The following is a 21009-nucleotide window of genomic DNA, read 5'->3' as shown; positions in this document are numbered from 1 at the left end:
TGAAGAAGTTTTTCCTAATCTCGGTCCTAAAAGGCTTCCCCTCTATCCTCAAACTGTGACCCCTCGTTCTGGACCTCCCCAACATCGGGAACAATCTTCCCGCATCTAGCCTGTCCAATCCCTTTAGGATCTTATACGTTTCAATCAGATCCCCCCTCAATCTTCTAAATTCCAACGAGTACAAGCCCAGTTCATCCAGTCTTTCTTCATATGAAAGACCTGCCATCCCAGGAATCAATCTGGTGAACCTTCTTTGTACTCCCTCTATGGCAAAGATGTCTTTCCTCAGATTAGGGGACCAAAACTGCACACAATACTCCAGGTGTGGTCTCACCAAGGCCTTGTACAACTGCAGTAGTACCTCCCTGCTTGAATCACTTCCCTTCTGTGCTGGGCCATCATTTTCAGCACCGTCCCGTTTTTTTTTGCAGTTGAAATAAATTTCTGTTAACTGCAAATAAATTATGTTATTAACTGCAATACACACTTTTTTTTTACTGTCTTTAGTATAATGGTCCGGGCACTCTCAAGTCTTTATATGCCGTTATGAAATTACTTGACGACTTCTGATAATTCATGATTGAAATTCATTCATGCATAGCGAACACTGTTCCACATATTGTGAGCTCATTGTAGACTGTCATTCAGCGTACATTCGGTATATATAAAAGGAAGTAGAAACGATACGTGCTTTTGCTGGTCTGTGAATCGGTGACTGGTGGATATTTGCGAAAACGCGTTGGAGTTGGACAGTTCCATTACTTTTATCCAGTCCTGTGATCACGGCAACGGCACCGTTCTTACTGATACATCCTCCAGCAACTCTTCAATAACAGCACACTCCCTTCGGCGAAATTCCAGTCGCTCTTCTGCTCAGTTAATAGCCGTTCGGCGCATTGCAAGAAATGTCAGTTTGGGTGAAAGGAACAACAAAGCTTTCTACAGCAATTCGATCTGGAAGGAGAGAAAGAAAGAGATTCACCAATGAAACCTAGAAGAAAGGCGAGAGCAAGCCTACCAGTGAGCGAATGAGTGAAATCCCGCCTCCGTTTATAATCCAGTGTTGGGACTGCAACCGCGGCAGAGCTGGGAGCCCGAGGCATTACCTGGGTAGCGTCCAGCTCAAGTCAGATACGCTTTTTTTCAGTTAAAGCTAACAGGATGGACTTCAAAAGATTTTATATATATTTACATCTGCATGATGAAAGTGTACTTTCGGATGAAGTCTGTAGCATCAAATGCCAGTGCAAGGTAATAAAGTATATATACTGTTATATTTCAAAGTTATCAATTTCAATATTTAGTGGTCAGTTTGCATTGTTAATTTCGGTAGATTATTTTTAATAATTGCGACATCCCGTAGCATGAAAAATGTTATATTACAGATTTCTGCTATAAAACAAAGTTACCAGATTCCATTAAAAAAAGACTTATAAAGGTCTGCTAACTTGTTTTGCGTTTTCTACCAATATATGCCGAGGAGATAACTGTATTTTGAAAGGGTGTTGCATCTACTTCCTATTAAGTATACAACTGTAATTTATATATGTTAGATGGACCTCATCATTAAGAATTTAAAGTAAACCTAATTGTGATTTACTGCAGATGGGTTAACACTTGAGTCCATGAGATTTATTTAGATAAATATTTAAAAGTCTTCCTAAAAAGATATCACTTATTGAGACCGATTTTATAATTCCAGTTCACATCTTATATACTGTAAATCACATAATTATTTTGGTTTTCCATCGAGTGACATTTTCCCCTCAGTTGTCTATATATTTATATATTTCGAGATTTGCGCTATCTTTGTAAGTCTCGCAGTATATTTACAACCTCTAATTTGCCAGGTTGAATACGACAAACCACTTTAAAGGTTATTTTGTCAGCACAGTGTGCATGATTATGGATTGGAGCATGGGTTACTTTCGCTGAATAGCTAAGTAAGTCAGCTCGGGTAATGCTTCATACTCAGACTTGGTAAATGTTAAATTATTCACATTTATTGTTGTTATTATTATTATATATGACATTAAGGTTTAGCTGCTCTCTATCGGCAATAAATTTACAAGAGGTGAGAGGAGGTGATCTTAAAGCGGTGGCAGCGAATATTTGAACTTCTGCAACGCGCCCACACAGGTCCTTTTAACGCATTACGCCTTGTCAACTAACTTCCACCGAAAATTTGCTAGATGTACTTCAGCAGCAGGCCAGACACAACAGAAATTATGTGTTGGTGGCAAATAACAACCCATATTGTCAGAGATGTCCAGGTGATAAGCTTCTACGTCATCATTAATAGAATCTGGGGACTGGATTTCGATTATATAATTTCAGCAGTTTACGCGGATCTGAATTTTTAAGAGTTAGTTACATAACTCGGGAAATTCAGTGTTGCGACATTACAACCTTTATTTCTGCATGTATACACCATGGATCTACAGTACAAGTGATGTAATGCGTCGAGGATGAGTTTTATGAGTTTCCATCGAACTGATGGGTACGTAGCGACGGAAACAAAAAAGTAGGAGAGTTTCTGCAGATGCTGGAAATCCAGAGTAAAATGCTGGAGGAACTCGGCTGGTCAAACAGCATCGGTACAGAAGTACAGGCAGTAGAAATTTCAGGCTGATACCCTTCATCAGGACTGGAAAAGAAGGGTGAAAAGCCAGAAGAACAGACGCTGGTCTCCCCTATTTCGGCGTTATCTTGTCACATTTCAACATTTCGTTTGATTATGCTTCCTTTACAATCTTTTTCTTTTGGAAACAGGACAGTTTATAAGCTTGATAATGTGATTGGTTAGACATTGAACTATTTCTAGGGAAATGTTTGTTTCATTGGCTATTAATATACCTTTGAGTTCTCAGATAATTGATGTTTTCTGCTTCAAAACAATTCAATTTTTATTAGTGATGATATTCAGATCATATGGAGAATGACCTAAGGGTTAATATTGCACAATTTTAGCATGGTGAATTCTAAGAACAATTTATAGTCCATCTAATTTAATATATAAAAATTTAGAATATGCTGGAAAAATTATGGCAAGCCAAGGTAAACATCATTTTCATTGCCCATCTTAAAAAAGTAACTTCTGATGACGGGCCTTTGAATCAAACTACACAATGATTTATGATGCTCTGATGTTTGCCTTGTGAAACAGGGAGCTGACTGCTTGCCTTTCAATGAATCTAAATGCATTACTGAGTTTCACCATAAACCATTGTAAAAAGTTTGGGATAATGTTCCATGATTTCACCTATTATTGGAGTGATTTATGATCTGGATGTGCCCTTAAGCTTTGGAGATCCACAATAGTTATAATTAGAAAGTAGTTAGTAACTTCTTCCTTAAACTTTTTAAACACTTTAATTTTTACTTTTTGTTCCAAGCTTTCAATCTTTCTTTCCCTTGAAAGGAAGGCATGGGAGAATCTGAGAGCAAACTGACAAATACACAAATGAATCATAAGAGCTTTCAAGGATTTTAAAGGGAACAGAAAGTTCCACACGGTAGGCTTATTCAGAAAGTCAGAAGGCATGGGATCCAGGGAAGTTTGGCCAGGTGGATTCAGAATTGGCTTGCCTGCAGAAAGCAGATGGGCGTGGTGGAGGGAGTACATTCGGATTGGAGGTTTGTTACTAGTGGTGTCCCACAAGGATCTGTTCTGGAACCTCTACTTTTCGTCATTTTTGTTAATGACCTGGATGTGGGGGTAGAAGGGTGGGTTGGCAAGTTTGCAGATGACACAAAGGTTGGTGGTGTTGTAGATAGAGTAGAGGATTGTCGAAGGTTGCAGAGAGACATTGATGGGATGCAGAAGTGGGCTGAGAAGTGACAGATGGAGTTCAACCCGGAGAAGTGTGAGGTGGTACACTTTGGAAGGACAAACTCCAAGGCAGAGTACAAAGTAAATGGCAGGATACTTGGTAGTGTGGAGGAGCAGAGGGATCTCGGGGTTGTTGTCCACAGATCCCTGAAAGTTGCCTCGCAGGTAGATAGGGTAGTTAAGAAAGCTTATGGGGTGTTAGCTTTCATAAGTCAAAGGATAGAGTTTAAGAGTTGCGAGGTAATGATGCAGCTCTATAAAACTCTGGTTAGGCCACACTTGGAGTACTGTGTCCAGCTCTGATCGCCTCACTATAGGAAGGATGTGGAAGCATTGGAAAGGGTACAGAGGAGATTTACCAGGATGCTGCCTGGTTTAGAGAGTATGGATTATGATCAGAGATTAAGGGGGCTAGGGCTTTACTCTTTGGAGAGAAGGAGGTTGAGAGGAGACATGATAGAGGTATACAAGATATTAAGAGGAATAGATAGAGTGGATAGCCAGCGCCTCTTCCCCAGGGCACCACTGCTCAATACAAGGGGGCATGGCTTTAAGGTGAGGGGTGGGAAGTTCAAGGGAGATATTAGAGGAAGGTTTTTTACTCAGAGAGTGGTTGGTGTGTGGAATACACTGCCTGAGTCAGTGGTGGAGGCAGATACACTAGTGAAATTTAGGAGACTACTAGACAGTTATATGGAGGAATTTAAGGTAGGGGGTTATATGGGAGGCAGGGTTTGAGGGTTGGCACAACAATGTGGGCCGAAGGGCCTGTACTGTGCTGTACTATTCTATACTATCTATAGAATAGTCAAGGCAAATGTAGGTCCTGTACAGACAGTGACAGGAGATTTACAAATGGTTAATAACATATCAGAAGAGAAATTAAACAACTATTTCTGTCTGTCTTCACAAAGAAACATATACAAGATAGATCAGTTGCAGAAATGGGCTGAGAGATGGCAGATGGAGGTTAACCCAGATAAATGTGAGGTGTGGCACCTCAGTAGGGCAAATGCAAAGAGATAATACACTGTTAAGGGCAGGGTCCCTAAAAGTGTTGCTGAGCAGTGAGATCTTGGGATCCAAGTTTATAGCTTCTTGAAGGTGGCTACACAAATTGATAAGGTGATTAAGAAGGCTTATGGAATGCTTGTTTTCATTAGTCAAGGCACTGAGTTCAAAAGTCGGGAGGTTATGCTGCAACATTATAAAACTCTGGTTAGGCCACATCTGGAGTATTGCATACAGTTCTGGTCACCCTACCATAGGAAGGAACTTAGGCTTTGGAGAGTGTGCAGAAGAGCTTTACCAGGATGATGCCTGGTTTAGACACCATATTCTATCATGAGAGGCTACCTAAACTTGGGTTATTTTCTCTGGAAGATCGGAGGCTGAGGGGAGATGTCATAGAGGTTTACAAGATTATGAGAGTCATAGATAGAGTGAACAGAGGGTATCTGTTTCCCAGTGCTGAAGTGTCAGATACCACAGGGCACTCATTGAAGGTGAGATATGGTATGTTCAAGGGGGATGTGAGGGGTAAGCTTTTTGCGCAGAGAGTGGTGGATGCTTGGAATGCACTGCCTAGTATGGTGGTAGAGGCAAATACGTTAGAGGCTCTTAAGAGACATCTGGATAGGCACACATGGATGTAAGGAAGATGGAGGGACATGGAGGGATAGTTTAGGTAGGAGGGATTAGTGTTTGGGTGTTTTGATTTGCTTTTTAGCTGGTTCAGCACAATAATTTTGGGCTGATTGGCCTGCTCCTGTGCTGTACTCATCTATCTTCATAAAAGAAGAAATACCAGAAAATCAAGGAGCTGGTAAAAACAAATAGCTAAGAAATAAGTATTGCAGCCATATAAAACTTCGTTTAGGCCACATTTGAAATATTGTGTGTAGTTCTGGTCACTCATGACAGTAAGGAGTCTCTGAAGAGGGTGCAGAAGAGGTTGCCTAGATTAGAGTGTTAGCTATAAGGAGAGCTTGGACAAATTTGGTATGGGGCGACCTGAAAAAATGTATAAAGTTACAAGAGGCAAGTTATGAGAGGCAGGGTCTTTTCCCAGAGTGGAATGTCAGATACTAGATGGCATATTTTTAAGGCGAAAGTTTAAAGGAGGATTATGAAGCAAGTTTTTTTACACAGAAAGTAGTAGGTGCCCACAGCACGCGTTGTCGAGTGAAGTAGTGGAAGCAGGTATGACAGCAAAGTACAGAGATGCTGAGACAGGCACATAAGGAGACAACGAATGGAGGGATATCAGTAATGTACGGGTCAGTGAGATTAGCTTACATTGGCATAAAGGCTTTGTCTGCTGAAAGGTTTATCCCTGTGCTTATTTTTTGTGTCTTTTTTACTTAATTGGTTCCAGAGTTGGTTTGCTCATTTGCCAAGATCCCATATACCCCTTATCCTCTCTGCACTATAATAAAAGTCTTATAATTCCTTCATTAATTATACCTGAAGGCTGAAGGGGAAATATTCACCATAACCTCCTCTACCAACTTCTTCATCAGTATAGTATGAAACAAACTGGCTCTGTTGTTGGGTTCTTAACTTAAACCCTCTTCCTCTTTCCACAGATCCTATCTCACCTCCTGAGCATGATGAATATTCTCTCTTTTAATTTCACAGTTCCATTATCTGCAGTATTTCGCTGTAATTGTGTTAGTTAATGCCATGCCTTGACAAAGGAAGAGATTACGTTGTCTGATAATATTCTTGACAGTGAATAGTATCATGAATAAATGCATTGAAGCAAAGAATTTATTTGCTATATCAGATTTCACAGAGATATTGATGAAAGGATGTACTGTTTTCAGAGTTGGCTATTAAGAGACAGTAGAAACTTTTTTTTTACTTTGTTACTTTGAATTTTTAATTTTACTATACAGCAGGATTTTTGGAAGCAAGTATTGTTAACTGGACGAAATGCAGTCAACAATCCAGACTAAACAAAACTCTTTGCTGGTATCCACTGATTGAACCCGTTTAGTCATAAGGAAGACTAAAGATTTTAAAAACATAGGTAAGACTGCTGAACCACAGCCGGCAGAGAGATCAGTACCTCATAGGTCAGCAATTCTTTTTGAGATTTTAACTAAAACAGACCAAACCACCATAGTGTCAATGTGATTTGAACGTATATTTATCACTGTAACAATGCTGTCATATATTAACCAATTTTATTCATTTGTGTTATTCAAAATAACATTTTATACTTTTTTAATATTTCCAAGGTTGGAATAGTTGTCATCAATCCTGGTCACTGATTGCTGAACTATAGTGCAAAATTCAAATTTGTCAGTTAAACATTTCATCTGCTTGCTGCACTCAATTAATCAGGAGCATCTAACAGTTTTTGAAAAAGAAAAAAAATGAGGCGCTTAAAGTGTTTGATGGATCTGTTTTGTGAGAACAACATTGATATTATTAAAATTAACTGTTTCTCCAACAGAATGTGAAAGGTTCATTGAACTTTCTGCTGTGTCTTGTTTAACTTTAATGCCATCAATATCAGAGGTCATTAGTTAGCACTCTAAACATGAGTTCTGATCTAAAATTTTAAATTATTGATATTTAAGTATTTTAATAATGCTTCAGTTCAGGTACGATGCAAGTGCATATTTTGGATCTTGTGCTAGACTGAGGCATCTGCCCTATATAGAAGGACAACTGCATGCATAATTCAGTTTGATTTTTGCTTACTTCAAATAAAGTATCTGAAGTATTTTTTCAAAGAAGACCTGGAAACCCTCCTAATTTCCTGGCACTATTCATTCCCCAAAACAGCACGACAAATTTCCTGGCGGCCAACCATTTAAATTCCTATCACAATTCCCATTCCGACATGTTGGTCCATGACCTCCTCTGCTACTATGATTAGGTCATTGTCAGGGTGGAGGAGCAACACCTCATGTTCCGTGTAGGTAGTCCCTTCCCCTTTTCTTCTACTCCCCACTTTGGCCTCTTTATTCTTCTCTTCACCTGCCTATTACCTCCCCCAGGTGCCTCCCCTTCCTATTGTCTACTCTCTTCTCCTATCAGATTCCTTCTTCTTCAACCCTTTACTTTTCCCACCCACCTGGCTTCACATATCACCTTCTAGCTTGTCCGCCTTCCTCTCTCTCCCCCTTCCTTTCCAGTCCTGAAGAAAGGTCTCGGCCAGAAACGGCGACTGTTTATTCATTCCCATGGATGTGGCCTGATCTGCTGAGTTCCTCCAGCATTTTGTGTGTGTTGTATCTGAGTTGAAGTGTTTAATCAACAGCTGCATTTGATGTTAGATGAGATGCATATCATAGTGAACCTGGATTATTACATAGAATTATGATGTTGATGCCATTGTAAAAACATGGCTACTTGACAGACAAGACTGGCAGTTCAACGTTCCTTGGTTTCGTTGTTTTAGTTGTGATAGAGAGGGAAAACAGAGGAGGTGGAGGGTTTGCATTATCGATAGCCCAGAGATGTGGAGGAACAGAAATGGAAAGATTATGGAAGGATGTAGACATAAGAGGGTTGTCATTGGGGGAGGGATCTTGAACTTCCCCGGTGTTCTTCCTTATCACAAATATCTTAGAAGGCATGGGATATCTTTACTGTATCCAAAAGAAGGTTCTTGAATCAGTGTGTGGAAAGTCCAGCTGAAGCAGAGAACATATTGAGTCTAGTTTTGGGAAATGAGTCAGACCAGGTGACATATCTGATCATGATGAATAATTGGGAAAAAGTGACTCTCTGTTTTCAGATACTTATAAATAAAAATAAAGACCTTGTGGGAAGGTTTTGAACTGGGGGTGGGCAAATTATGACTGAATGACACCAGAACCAAGGGGTGCTGATTGGGAGAAACTGCTGTGGGGCAAGTCCATGTCTGACATGTGGGACTCGTTTCTAAAGACCAACAGAGCAGAGCTCAGATTCAGGGTTTTCTGGTAAGGGGTGAAGACAAGGATGGTAAGATAAAGGAATCTTAGATGAATCAAGACATCCTAATTTTAGTCAGGAAGACAAAAGGAAGCACATATAAAGTTTAGGAAGCTAAAATCAGAATATAAACATAGCAAGAAAATGCTAAAGCAGACAATTAGGAAGCAAAAGGGGCCAATAAAATGACCTTCATGGCCACAGTAGAGGATAATCACAAGGCATTTGATACTTATATTAAGAAGTAGAGGATAACTAAGGAGAGGACAGGTGCACTCAAGGTTAGAGGAGGGAATTTGTGCTTGAAGTCAGAGCAAGTGGCTGAGGTACTAAATGACTACTTAGCATTGTTTTTTTTTAACCCATGGACAAGGATTAAGGTACAGTGAAAACAGAATGGAGCATGCTAATATGCTACGACATTTTGAGACGTAGGATGAGGTAGTGCTGGGTCTTCTGAAAAGCACTGAGGTGGATAAGTCCTCAGTGCTTGATGGCATTTATCTCAGAATGTTGAAAGAAGCAAGTGAAGAAATTGCTGGAGCTTTGACAAAAATCTTTGTGTCCTCACAAGCAAATGGCAAAGTCCTGGAGGACTGAGGAGTAGCGAATGCTGTGCCTTTGTTCAATAATGGAAATAAGGATAATCCAGGCAATTGTAGGCCAGTGAGCCTCACATCACTGGTTTGGAAGCTATTGGAAAAGAGTCTGTGGGATAGGATTTATGCACATTTGGAAAGATCTGGCCCAGTTCTCTGGCTGGGGCTGTCGGCTCAGTGGTGTTCCCCAAGCAGCATCTCTAGGAAGAAGTACAGTCGACGTTTCGGGCTGAGACCTAGCTATGCGGCCTGAAATGCAGACTGTACCTCTTCCTAGAGATGCTGCCTGGTCTGCTGCCTTCACCAGCAACTTTGATGTGTGTTGCTTGAAATTCCAGCATCTGCAGATTTCCTCGTGTTTGTGTTCCCCAAGGATTGGTGTTGGGACCATGTTTGTTTCTGACATACAGTAAATCAATATTTTGGATGAAAATGTAATTGGGTGGATCAGCAAGTTTGTCAATGACACCAAGAATGGTGAAGAGTGTAAAATACTAACAAAGAATACAGCGGGATATAGATCTGTTATGGTTATGGACAGAGAAGTGGCAGGTGGAGTTTAGCCTGGGTAAATGTGCCATGTTGCAAACTCTCAAGGTCAAAAGAACAGAGAAAGTATACAGTTAATGGTAGTGCCTCAATAGCACTGAAGTACAAAGGGATCTTGGGGTCCAGGTCCATAATTCACCGACAGTGACTATACTGTGGATAAGGTCATATGGAATGCTTGATTTATCTATACTGTGGATAAGGTCATATGGAATGCTTGGTTTATCTATACTGTGGATAAGGTCATATGGAATGCTTGGTTTATCTATACTGTGGATAAGGTCATATGGAATGCTTGGTTTATCTATACTGTGGATAAGGTCATATGGAATGCTTGGTTTATCTATACTGTGGATAAGGTCATATGGAATGCTTGGTTTATCTATGTTGTGGAGTGCTGAGTATAAGATTAAGGAAATCATGCTGCTGCTGAATAGAACTTTAGTCAGACTGCACTTTGAGTATTGTGCACAGTCCTGGTTGCCCCAGATAGGAAAAATGAGGAGACTGTGGGAAGGGTGCAGAAGAGATTTACCAGTATGCTGCCCTGGATAAAAGGGTAAGTACTATAAAGAAAGGTTGGACAAAATTTGGATATTCTCCGTTGAGCATTGGAGGTCAAGGGGAGACCTGATAAAGGTTTTTAAAATCATCAGAGTCATAAATAGAGTAAACAGTCATAATCTTTACACCAGGGTAGCAATGTCAAACACAAGAGGACATGCTTTTCAGATTAGAGCGGGAAAGTTTAAAGGGAACATGAGAAGTAAGTTTTTCACACAGAGAGTGGTAGACATCTGGAATAGGTTACCGGGGCAATAGTGTAATCAGGGAGTTTGGTGGAGTTTAAGAGGCTTTTAGATAGATTCATGAATATGAAGAGAATGGAGGTATATGGATGATACACAAGAGCAGGACGTAGCTTGTCAGTGTTGCCCTGTTCTACATTCTATGTTCTAAATAGTAAAATTAAACAAAGAAAATACAGAAATACAAAGTTAATGAAGTTGCAAACATGGCAAGAGAAACATAGCTATTATTTTAGTTAATGACTTTGTATCTATTAATTGCAAAAAGAGAGAATAGATGATGATATCTGTCATGAACAGAGCAAGCACAAAAAGAGAAATAATGTATGAGATCATGAAAAGGCAACGTAACTTCATTGGACATGTGATTAAGAAAGAGGAGTTAGAATGCACAGTAATTATGGGAAAGATTGAAGGGAAGAAAGCAAAAGGAAGGCAGAGACAAATGATGATGGAGACAGCAGCCAGAGAACTGGAAATGAATATCAATGAATTGATCCACTTGACCCGAGACAGGAGTGTGTGGGCCATGGCAGTCAGAGCTCAATCTGGGCACGGCACCTGATGATGATGATGATGATGATGATCAGTATTATATTTAATCTCTTAAGAATAAAAAACTTGTAAAATCTCTGATCATCAGAAGCATTTTTAGATTCATTTGTGAACCTTCTGTGGAAACAATGAAATATTCAAAGATTCAAAAAACTTTATTTTCATTCTAACCGTACATCAGCTCTGCAGGGCAGAATGAGACAGCGTTTCCCAGGAGCAGCGCAATCATATTTAAAATATTAATATTTCCTAGATTTTCATAACTATTAAATTTTACTGAGAGTTCTCATCTTTTCAAATCTTTTTATTATTATTATCCATAATTTACAAGAGTACATCAAAGTAAACAACACTTACAATGTCTCAAGAAAAAAAAATTATTATAAAGATTGAAAGAATTTTTGGTGATTTAAAAAAAGAGGAAAAAAAACCCATACTGATCAAGAAAAAGTGAGGAAAAAACCCATTAGGTGTTCAACTCCAGAGCAATGCGTCATACAAAAGCTTCTAAAGATAAACATCAAACTGCCAGCAAAATACTGAGAGTTCTCCTCATGAGATTAATTTCAAGATACTCTTAAATAATGCCTTTTATCATTGTGAAAAGCTCAGGGTGGCTGTCAAGAGTCTTCGGAAATAAATATTGATGCGGAGCCATATGAAGTCAAGTCAAGACAAATTGGTCAAATGGATAGGTTTTAAAGATCAGCTTAAAGAAGGAGAGGTGGGCAGTTACAGAGGATTAGTGAGGGAATTCAGAGCTTAGTGTCTTTGCAATTGAAGCCTTGACCACAAATTGTGAAGCAGTTAAATTTTTGTGGGTCCGGGAAACCAGAGTCTGAGGAGCATTTGTAAGGTTGAGGGCTATAATAGAAGACATGAAGAGATTGGAAAGTTGAAAGCCAGAGAAGAATTGATACATGGATGAGAATTTGTCTTGCTAGAACATGCATGATTATAATGAATATATAGTAGTTACATTTTGAGTTCCTTCGAACATTTTTCCACTGGAAAGTTTCAATGAAAATAAACTTTAAATTTTATTTTTTATATGTGGTGTTTACATGCAAATTAATAAGGGATCTGTGCCAACAGTAATAAAGCCACTAAGGAGTCAGTTTTATTCATAGATGATAAACAATAAGTAATTTGTCAAGATGGCTAGGAAAGCAATAAACATATCACATCTATGAAACTGAGTCTTGGACTCGCAGCTGGAAGGATTTGCTTTCTGTGAGTATGAACAGAGAGTGAAACACACTGATATACACAGTCTCAACTAGAAAACAGTAACAATAAAGCCATATAGCAACAAAACAAGATTAGAAATCCAAAATGATGAGGCTGAAGGAGAGGCGGTGAGAAAATCAAAACTTACCATGTTTAATTTAGGAAGACTCATTGAAGTAGGACAACCTATAGTGTTCTTTTGTGCTACTGAAGCAAGATAAACCACACTCTTTAAATTACATGAGCTCAATTCTAACCATCTCTCTATGAAATAAAATATTTTATCAATTCACTTCAAGCTTTCTTTCAATCTGAGCCTTGGACAACTTTTGGACAGATTGACAATTCGCAAATATAACTTGTTTGAGTAACTCTGGTTCTGCAGGTATGACCTTGGTTTCAGCTTTCATGCAACACATCTTAAGTAACGTGAATCAAAATGAAAAAAAGTAACTGCTGGAAATCTAAAATAAAAACAAAAAATGCTGGAAATACTCAGCAGGTCAGACCAAATCTCTGGGAAGAGAAACAAAATTAACGTTTCAGCTCAAAGATCCTTCTTCAGTATAGTGAGTCATCTCCCATAAAGAAGAAGACGCTTAGGATTCATTCAAAACCAGTTGATACTCTGACCTCACAAATATTCCAATAATAGACCCAAATTTGCAATGGTGGCCATTTGTTATTTTTGATATTACATTATTACAATTCAGAAAAATATAAATAATTTAGTAAAATGCAGAGTATTTTTCTTCAAAAAATTTAAGTGGAAAGTTTTACATTTTCATTTTACCTGTGAGCCCTTCTTCATGTACAGTATACAGTATGTGCATTTTTGCCTGAATATGACTTTTAAAACATGTTTATCTTGAAACTTCTATGACTGTTTTACTTTTCAATCACAATTGTGCTCTCCTGTGCTCTTATTTTGGTAATGTATCCAATATGAATAGTAGTTTGTATATTAATAGCATTGCAGATAATATTTTAATGATACAAAATAAATTAAGTTTTTAACCATTGCAGAACGTATTATTTAAAAATCCTATGCATTATAATTCAGCCACAAATTACAAATTCAAATCAGTATGTACTTATGTACCATATTTCACAGTTCGTCATACTAAAATGGAGAGAACAGCTCATTTGAAGCAACTACAACTGGAAATTGTAATCTATACAATGGAAAGTGGGAAGGAAGGGTATGGATATCATGAAGTGGAGTGAATTTGAACTCCAGAATACCCTCTTCTGCAATAACCACACAAATGACCAGCATTTTGCGTCAGCTCAAATACTTTATGCAGTGGTCCTTGAGGCGAAAATCTGAGCAGTTCAGTTGTTACCTGACTCCACTTCACTCCCTTATCTGTGTAACTGCAATTGTATTTTCTTTTACCACCATCTTAAAAAAGGTGCTTTAGATAGTGTCTGAAGCTTTACCAATTCTTCATAAAATCATTTCTTCACTATTTTATAACAGGTCAATGATGCTAAGTACAAAGTAAAATGCTAACATGAATGGAATGGTAGACACTTATGTACTGTAAATGCTTATGTTAGTCACTCACAGGGAAGTTACATAACCTAGGCATGATACCTAGAGTACAGCACAGAAACAGACCATTTGGCCCACAATGTTGTGCTGAACCAGATAAAAAGCAAATCAAAGACACCCGAACACCAATTCCTCCTACTATAGAACAGTTCTTTAACTTTCATTTCTTTCAATTTGAAAACTATCTTTTGTGACATCAATCACTATTGACGCTAATAAAGTTCCCTTTATCAAAGGTATTTCACTGTGGATTAAGGGGGAAATAGACTCTGAATAAAACTGACATGAGGAAGTGAACAGGAGGAAGTGTTTGGGGTTGGAACAAAGTTTTCAAAATGTGTTTTTATTGATAGCTAAAGTTGCTGGGACCAATGGGGTTAAGGTAGAAATAGTTTCCACGATTGTTTACTTTGCTCAGGTATTCCAATTACATGTGAATCCCTAGTAATACTAATTAAAATGTAAACATTCACTGAACAGTAGACGTCAAGCATGCTGCGGTAAGCATGAGAAAAACCATGATTTATATGGTGGAGAAGCATAGTAATTTTACAGTAGTTGTGTTAGTAGGAATAGGAAAATGAAAGCTGACTATTTAATGCTTTATATTCTGGGGGGTCTATTCATAATCTCTTTCATCAGTTAGACGGAAGTTATTGATCTTGAATATTATAACTCTTCTTCTCTTTTTACAGTTGCTGTCTGACACGCCAAATATTTCCAACATTTTCAGTTTTATTTAAATTCCACGATAGTTTTTAAGTTGCCTTTTTTATTTAGAGATACAGCACGGTAACAGGGCCTTCCAGCTCAATGAGCTTGCACTGTCTGGATATGCCCATCTGACCAATTAACCTACTAACCATACGTCTTTGGAACGTGGGAGGAATCTGTAGTCATGGGAAGAACGTACAAACTCCTGATAGACAGCGGCGGGTTGAACTCGGATCACTGGTTCTGTAACAGAATTACGCTAAGTGCTATGCTTCCGTGCCACCTATGGCAATGGTAGTTCGATTGTACTCTCACATAGGATCATGTCCATGTCTCAGTGATGAAATTTTGCTTGCTGTTTTGTACTCTTCGTTATGCCCACACCTACTTATATCAGTGTACACAAGCTTATCTTGTAAGTTTATGAAAGTTTCATACAATATTGTTAAATAAAATCTTATAATTTTTCATCATTTATATTTTACTCTTCTTTAGTAGTTTTGGGAAAAAATTTGAAAAATATTTAGTGATGTAGAGAAGCAAAAAACTATTACAGTGTTTCTAATGAATACAAACATACTTTTTAAAATTAATTATCAAGTAAAAAAAATCTAGAAGTACATCAGACCAAATATGACCTATTTAAACTTTTAAAAGATAACTTTATAAACTATGGAATATTATTTTGAATTTAGAAATGTTATTATTTCACAAAATCTTTGACTAAAATCAGATATCGTAGATAGATTTTGAAGGTAAATAATATGAGAACACTTAGTAACTGCTTTCTGCAATATTAAAGGTAAATGATTATAGTATTGTTCTGTGACTTGTGTTTACAAACAATGTAATGGTTTTAGTTATAATTTACATTCATTGGCTTCAGTGCTTTGGAGAAAATAAAGAGTTTTCTTCCATTTACTCCATTGACTATGTAACATTACTTTATTTTAGGTATCAATTGTTTCTTACTTGGGACTAGTAAATGGAAGTACTAAATGATAAGGATTTGTCACCATGATTTATGGGAGGCTGTTTGAAAGGACTGTCACTGATTGCGAACTTATCAACATAAATGTGGGAGGATACAAACAGAGAATCGACCAACAGACCCTGCTACGATTTCCTCACACCAGGTTAGGAAAACTGCTGAAATGTGACACCGAGGAGGATATTTTAGAGCTCTGCGATGATTACAATGTTGTGGACAAGGAATTTTACTTTGATCGGAATCCGTGCCTGTTCCGGTACATTCTGAACTTCTACTACACAGGGAAATTGCATGTCATGGAAGAGCTCTGTGCATTTTCTTTCAGTCAAGAGATTGAGTACTGGGGGATTAATGAACTTTTTATTGACTCTTGCTGCAGCAACAGGTACCAAGAGAGGAAGGAGGATGTGGTGGATAAAGACTGGGATCAGAAAAGTGATGAGAGTATTGACTCTTCCTTTGAGGAGCTGTCAGCCTTGGATAAAGATATAGATAAATTTGAGAACATGTGGTGTGGAAAACTAAGGATGAATATGTGGATCAGGTTAGAAAATCCTGGACATTCACTCTCAGCCAAAATCTTCACAATTATATCATTGGGTGTGGTCCTGATATCCATTGTGGCCATGTGCATTCACAGCATGCATGAGTTCCAACAACGTGATGCAAATGATAAGGTGATAGTTGATCCTGCTCTAGAAGGACTGGAGATTGCGTGTATTATTTGGTTCACCATAGAGTTTATTGTGAGATTCTCAGTTTCACCGTGTCTAAAAAAATTCTTCAAAAAACCCCTGAACCTAATTGATTTTATTTCAATTTTACCTTTCTACTTTACATTGACCTTGGAGTCAATGGATGAAGACAGCGAAGAGTTAGAAAATGTGGGTAAGGTGATTCAGATCCTGCGTCTAATGAGGATATTCCGTATCCTGAAACTAGCCCGGCATTCAGTGGGGTTGCGATCGCTGGGAGCCACACTCAGGCACAGCTACCATGAAGTTGGACTGTTACTCCTCTTCTTGACAGTTGGGATCTCTATATTCTCTGTGCTTGCTTACTCAGTTGAAAAGGACGAAAGTGAGTCAGGACTTCACAGTATTCCAATGAGCTGGTGGTGGGCGACTATTAGCATGACCACAGTTGGGTATGGCGACACATATCCTGTCACACTGCTTGGAAAGCTCATTGGAAGCATTTGCATTATATGTGGAATTTTGGTAGTGGCTCTGCCCATTACTATCATTTTCAACAAGTTTTCCAAGTACTACAGGAAGCATAAGATGGTGGACATTGACCGTTGCAATGCAGAACTTGCAGAAAGTTGTCCTGATTTACCTTACGTGAACATTCGAGATATATATGCCAAAAACATGCACTCTTTCATAGCTAGCATCTCTTCTATGGTTAGCACTGATGCCAGTGATCGCACCACAGATGCTTCTAGCATCCAAGATCTTGAAACTGTTCATAACACAGCAACATTTGAGAACTGAACACTTACATATATTTTTTTTTTGGCTTGAATCTCTGCTTTCCTGACAAAATTATGTTCTATGATTCAGATATTTGTTGCACTTTAAAGTACTCAGGGTATTATATGTTTGACAGACAATATCTAGTTAACTGAGTGTAATATCTTCATGAACATGAAAGAAGCATGTGAATTAGTTTACTGACTTCGACTTTATGCAAGTACATAATGTTTTGTCTGTTTCTAAAAGAAATGTCAATGCAATTATAAATTCAGTAAAATCAAAGACATATGATAAAGACTATACTGTATGCCTGTGGAAATATATGATTTGACTGTTATTTATTTTAAGAGAGAGATGCAAACTGGCAGAAATTCTGACTTTATCTTTTCTGTAATAATTTTCATTTTCAATGTGTGAATTGACATCTTTCCTGGAGGCAACTTCTAGAATGTACATTGTGCACCAAAATTAACAAAATAATTAGACCAAATTATAGTAGAAGTATGTATATTTCAAACATAACAATATGTTTAGTATTTTGCTAAACTCATCAACCACAGATTGTCAATAGCAGTTAAAAAGAACAGAAGTAAGTATTGTATAAAAATATCAAAAATGTTTGGCATCTGTAACACAATTTGTATAAGTCAAATGCAAACTTATTTTCTTTTCAGAGTCATCTCAACATTGGAACTGGAAAATTTTTGGAGCAAGCAAACTGTCACAAATATCACCATTTACCAATCATAATAGCTGGTTGAAATTAAGAGTTAAAATTCATATCAAAAACCTGCGAGCTCATGAGCCACTCTTGCAATCAAAGAATTAAGGGAATTACTTGTCTGATTAAAGATTAGACCAAGGCCTTCTCTGCCCCCTCAAGAGGATGGAATATCCATAGTTCATAAAAATATGAGAAATTTCCCTTAACCCCTGGCAAATGTTTATCCTTCAGTTAACATCAATGAATCAACTACTCTTCACTTGTCTGGTGAAACCCAACTGGACCAAACACATAACCATACCGACCTCAGCAGGTCACAGGTAAGTATCATATGGTGATCAACTCACTTGCCTTTTACAGTTTACAAAGCACAAGTCATCGAGTCATATAGCATGAAAATATGCCCTTCAGACCAGCTGATCCATGCCAACCAAGATTCCCAAGTAATCTAGACCCATTTGTCCAAGTCAGGAGTGAAATTGAATGACAGCAGCTCCAACAACTTCAATCTCAACTATTCCGGACAAGGCAACTCATTCATCACTCTAAGCATTTCTTTCCTCCTTCGTTGTTGCTCAGTGCCTGCACTGTGTAGCATCTGCAAAACATCCTGCTGTTATTCACCTGGGCTACTCTGAATGCACTTCCCAATTCATTGCCTCTATCTCCATGAAGGACAAGGGCAGCATGTGCTTGGGAACACCACCATCCCCCAGTTGTACACCAACCCAACTTGGAAACTTGTTACCTCTCCGTTATTGTGGATGGTCTTAAACTCTGGAACTCCCTCCCAATTAGAAATATGGAAGTACATTTCCTAGATGGATTGCAGTGGCTTGAGACAGTGATATGCCACCACCTTCTTAAGAGCAATTAAGGTTTGGTAATTAATGCCAATGACGCCCAGAGCCTGAAAACTGAATAAAATGTAATCTGGTAATTATCCTATTGCTGTGTGTGGAAACTTACTCCAGCAAATTGACTGTGACATTTTAATATATTGAGATTAAACTTTGTTGGGTGATAGTTGTTTGACATATCATAAGACCACAATTGGTGTTTTGTTAATATAAGTTCCAAATTTAAATTTCCCACTGAATTAAAAAACTCCTTTGCTATGAATCAAGCAAATGAGAATCATAATAGATATGGTGTTTTCTGATGTTCTCATTTACATAATTTATTTTAAATTGGATTTTTCCAATTCAAATTGGAAAGAATTTTGGGAACAGTGAATGTGCGAAACAAGTTTCAGTTTGATAAAATAAATGCAACTCATTCTGACGATATTCCATATCAACCATGGGGTTAAAATTAGAAACAGCATAGCTGTCCAATATTAGTTCCTGGATTCTGGTTTCCTGCTATTAGTTTGATTAAATCCCGGTCAAATACTAAAGTCAGCTTGTGGCATTAGTTCAATGTAGTTAAGAAATACATTTTAGAATTTATTTGACATGAACCTTCCTATTTTAAGCCGACAAGCAGAAAAAAAAATGAACTGGGTATGCAGGAATTCAGCATATGATCATTGCTCCGAATCTACTTGGTAGCTGGTTCAAAATCTATAAAGCTGTAAGGAGAATGAGAATGAAATATAGGAAGCAACATGAGATCTCCATTTCTCTCCATGTTTTAATTTGTTACGTACACTCAATGCTTTAAATGAACCAGCAGCAAAGAACACACCTGGAGTCTGGTTTCAATGTTAAAACCACTATTTATTAGTAAGTACTTAATATAGTAACTTAAACCAGGTAAATCCAAAGTTAGCAGTGTTATGCATGTATATGTGTGTAAATATAATTCCCAAACTCATTCAAGCTTGGGTGGCAAGATTTAAAGTCTTACGATGGTAATATAAGGAAGTTCAGTTCAATGCACGGAGTTGGTGGGGGAGAGAGAGGTGTTTGTAAGCCGAGGTGAAACCCACAATAGGAGAAGAACAAATAAACAGGTGCCATGGGTCTTCCATCGTCGGACCCTGAATCCACTCTCGTGTTAGCCAGATGTAGCTTATCACAAAGGCGACCTTCTTCGAGGGCAAATGTAGCTTATCACAAAGGGGACTGTCTGCGAGGGCAAGCTACCACCCAGGCAAGGGTAGACACACCGGTAGCCTACACAGGGTCAGCCCTTCCACACACCGTGATAGCCACTGATGGATTCTCCAGATGGATCCTCAACCCACCCTTGTGGGCACTTGAAAGTTTCACCCAGTGACTCTTCTGTCACTGGTTTCCTTTTGTTGACCGGTCACCTTAACCGGTTTTCCACTCTGTGTCCGAGAGAGTCATCTGACCTTGCTTAAATAAACACGCTGCGAAGCAACTGTAAACATCAAACCATCCATCCCATTACTTCACCTTTCTCTCTCACCATAGCAACCCAGAAGCAGGCAGCAGTACTGTAGTCAGTTTCTCTCTCTCTCTCCCTTTTAAAGGCACAGTCTATGTCTGTCACACCTCCCTCCAAAAGGGAAAATATTGATCAAGGAGCAAAATTTTTAACTGTAGATTACAGAGTGTAAAGCAATACATATGTAACTACCCAGTAACACATTACAGAAGCGTATACAAACTTTAACTTAACACCTAGATAAACAATCTGTGATAATGTTATCTGTATCTTTTACATGTTTTATTACCATGTCATATTCCTGCAAAATCAGACTCCAGTTTAACAACCTTCTATTCTTGTCCTTTATCTTACTCAGAAACACTAATGGATTATGATCAGTGTAAACCACAAGTGGATTCTGCGTGGGACAAACGTAGACATCAAAATGTTGCAAGGCCAAAATGAGTGACAACAACTCTTTCTCGATAGTGGAATAATTCTTCTGATGTTTATTAAATTTCCTTGAAAAGTAAGCTATAGGATGCTCAACATCATCATCATCCTTTTGTAACAGCGCTGCCTCAGCAGCTTCGTCACTGGCATCCATAGCTATAGAAAGCGGCTTTGTAAAATCAGGTGCTCTGAGCACAGGTTGATAACGTAGAATAGTTTTCAATTGATCAAATGCCTCCTGA

General features: G+C 38.2%; 1 protein-coding gene across 1 annotated transcript; it reads left to right on the top strand.

Moving 5' to 3' along the window:
- Window positions 1–1166: 1166 nt before the first annotated feature.
- On the top strand, window positions 1167–19267 carry kcns3a (potassium voltage-gated channel, delayed-rectifier, subfamily S, member 3a). The gene is made up of 2 exons (XM_063071101.1): window positions 1167–1251; window positions 15736–19267. The coding sequence occupies exon 2, from the start codon at window positions 15799–15801 to the stop codon at window positions 17266–17268; it is 1470 nt and encodes a 489-aa protein (XP_062927171.1). The 5' UTR covers window positions 1167–1251; window positions 15736–15798; the 3' UTR covers window positions 17269–19267.
- Window positions 19268–21009: the final 1742 nt, after the last annotated feature.

Source organism: Mobula hypostoma, chromosome 2, assembly GCF_963921235.1.
Source record: "Mobula hypostoma chromosome 2, sMobHyp1.1, whole genome shotgun sequence".
NCBI lineage: Eukaryota > Metazoa > Chordata > Chondrichthyes > Myliobatiformes > Myliobatidae > Mobula > Mobula hypostoma.
This window is presented reverse-complemented; position numbering and strand designations above follow the sequence as displayed.

Coding starts and splice junctions, on each gene's coding strand:
- kcns3a (XM_063071101.1), top strand. CDS start 15,799: ATGATTTATGGGAGGCTGTTTGAAAGGACTGTCACTGATTGCGAACTT.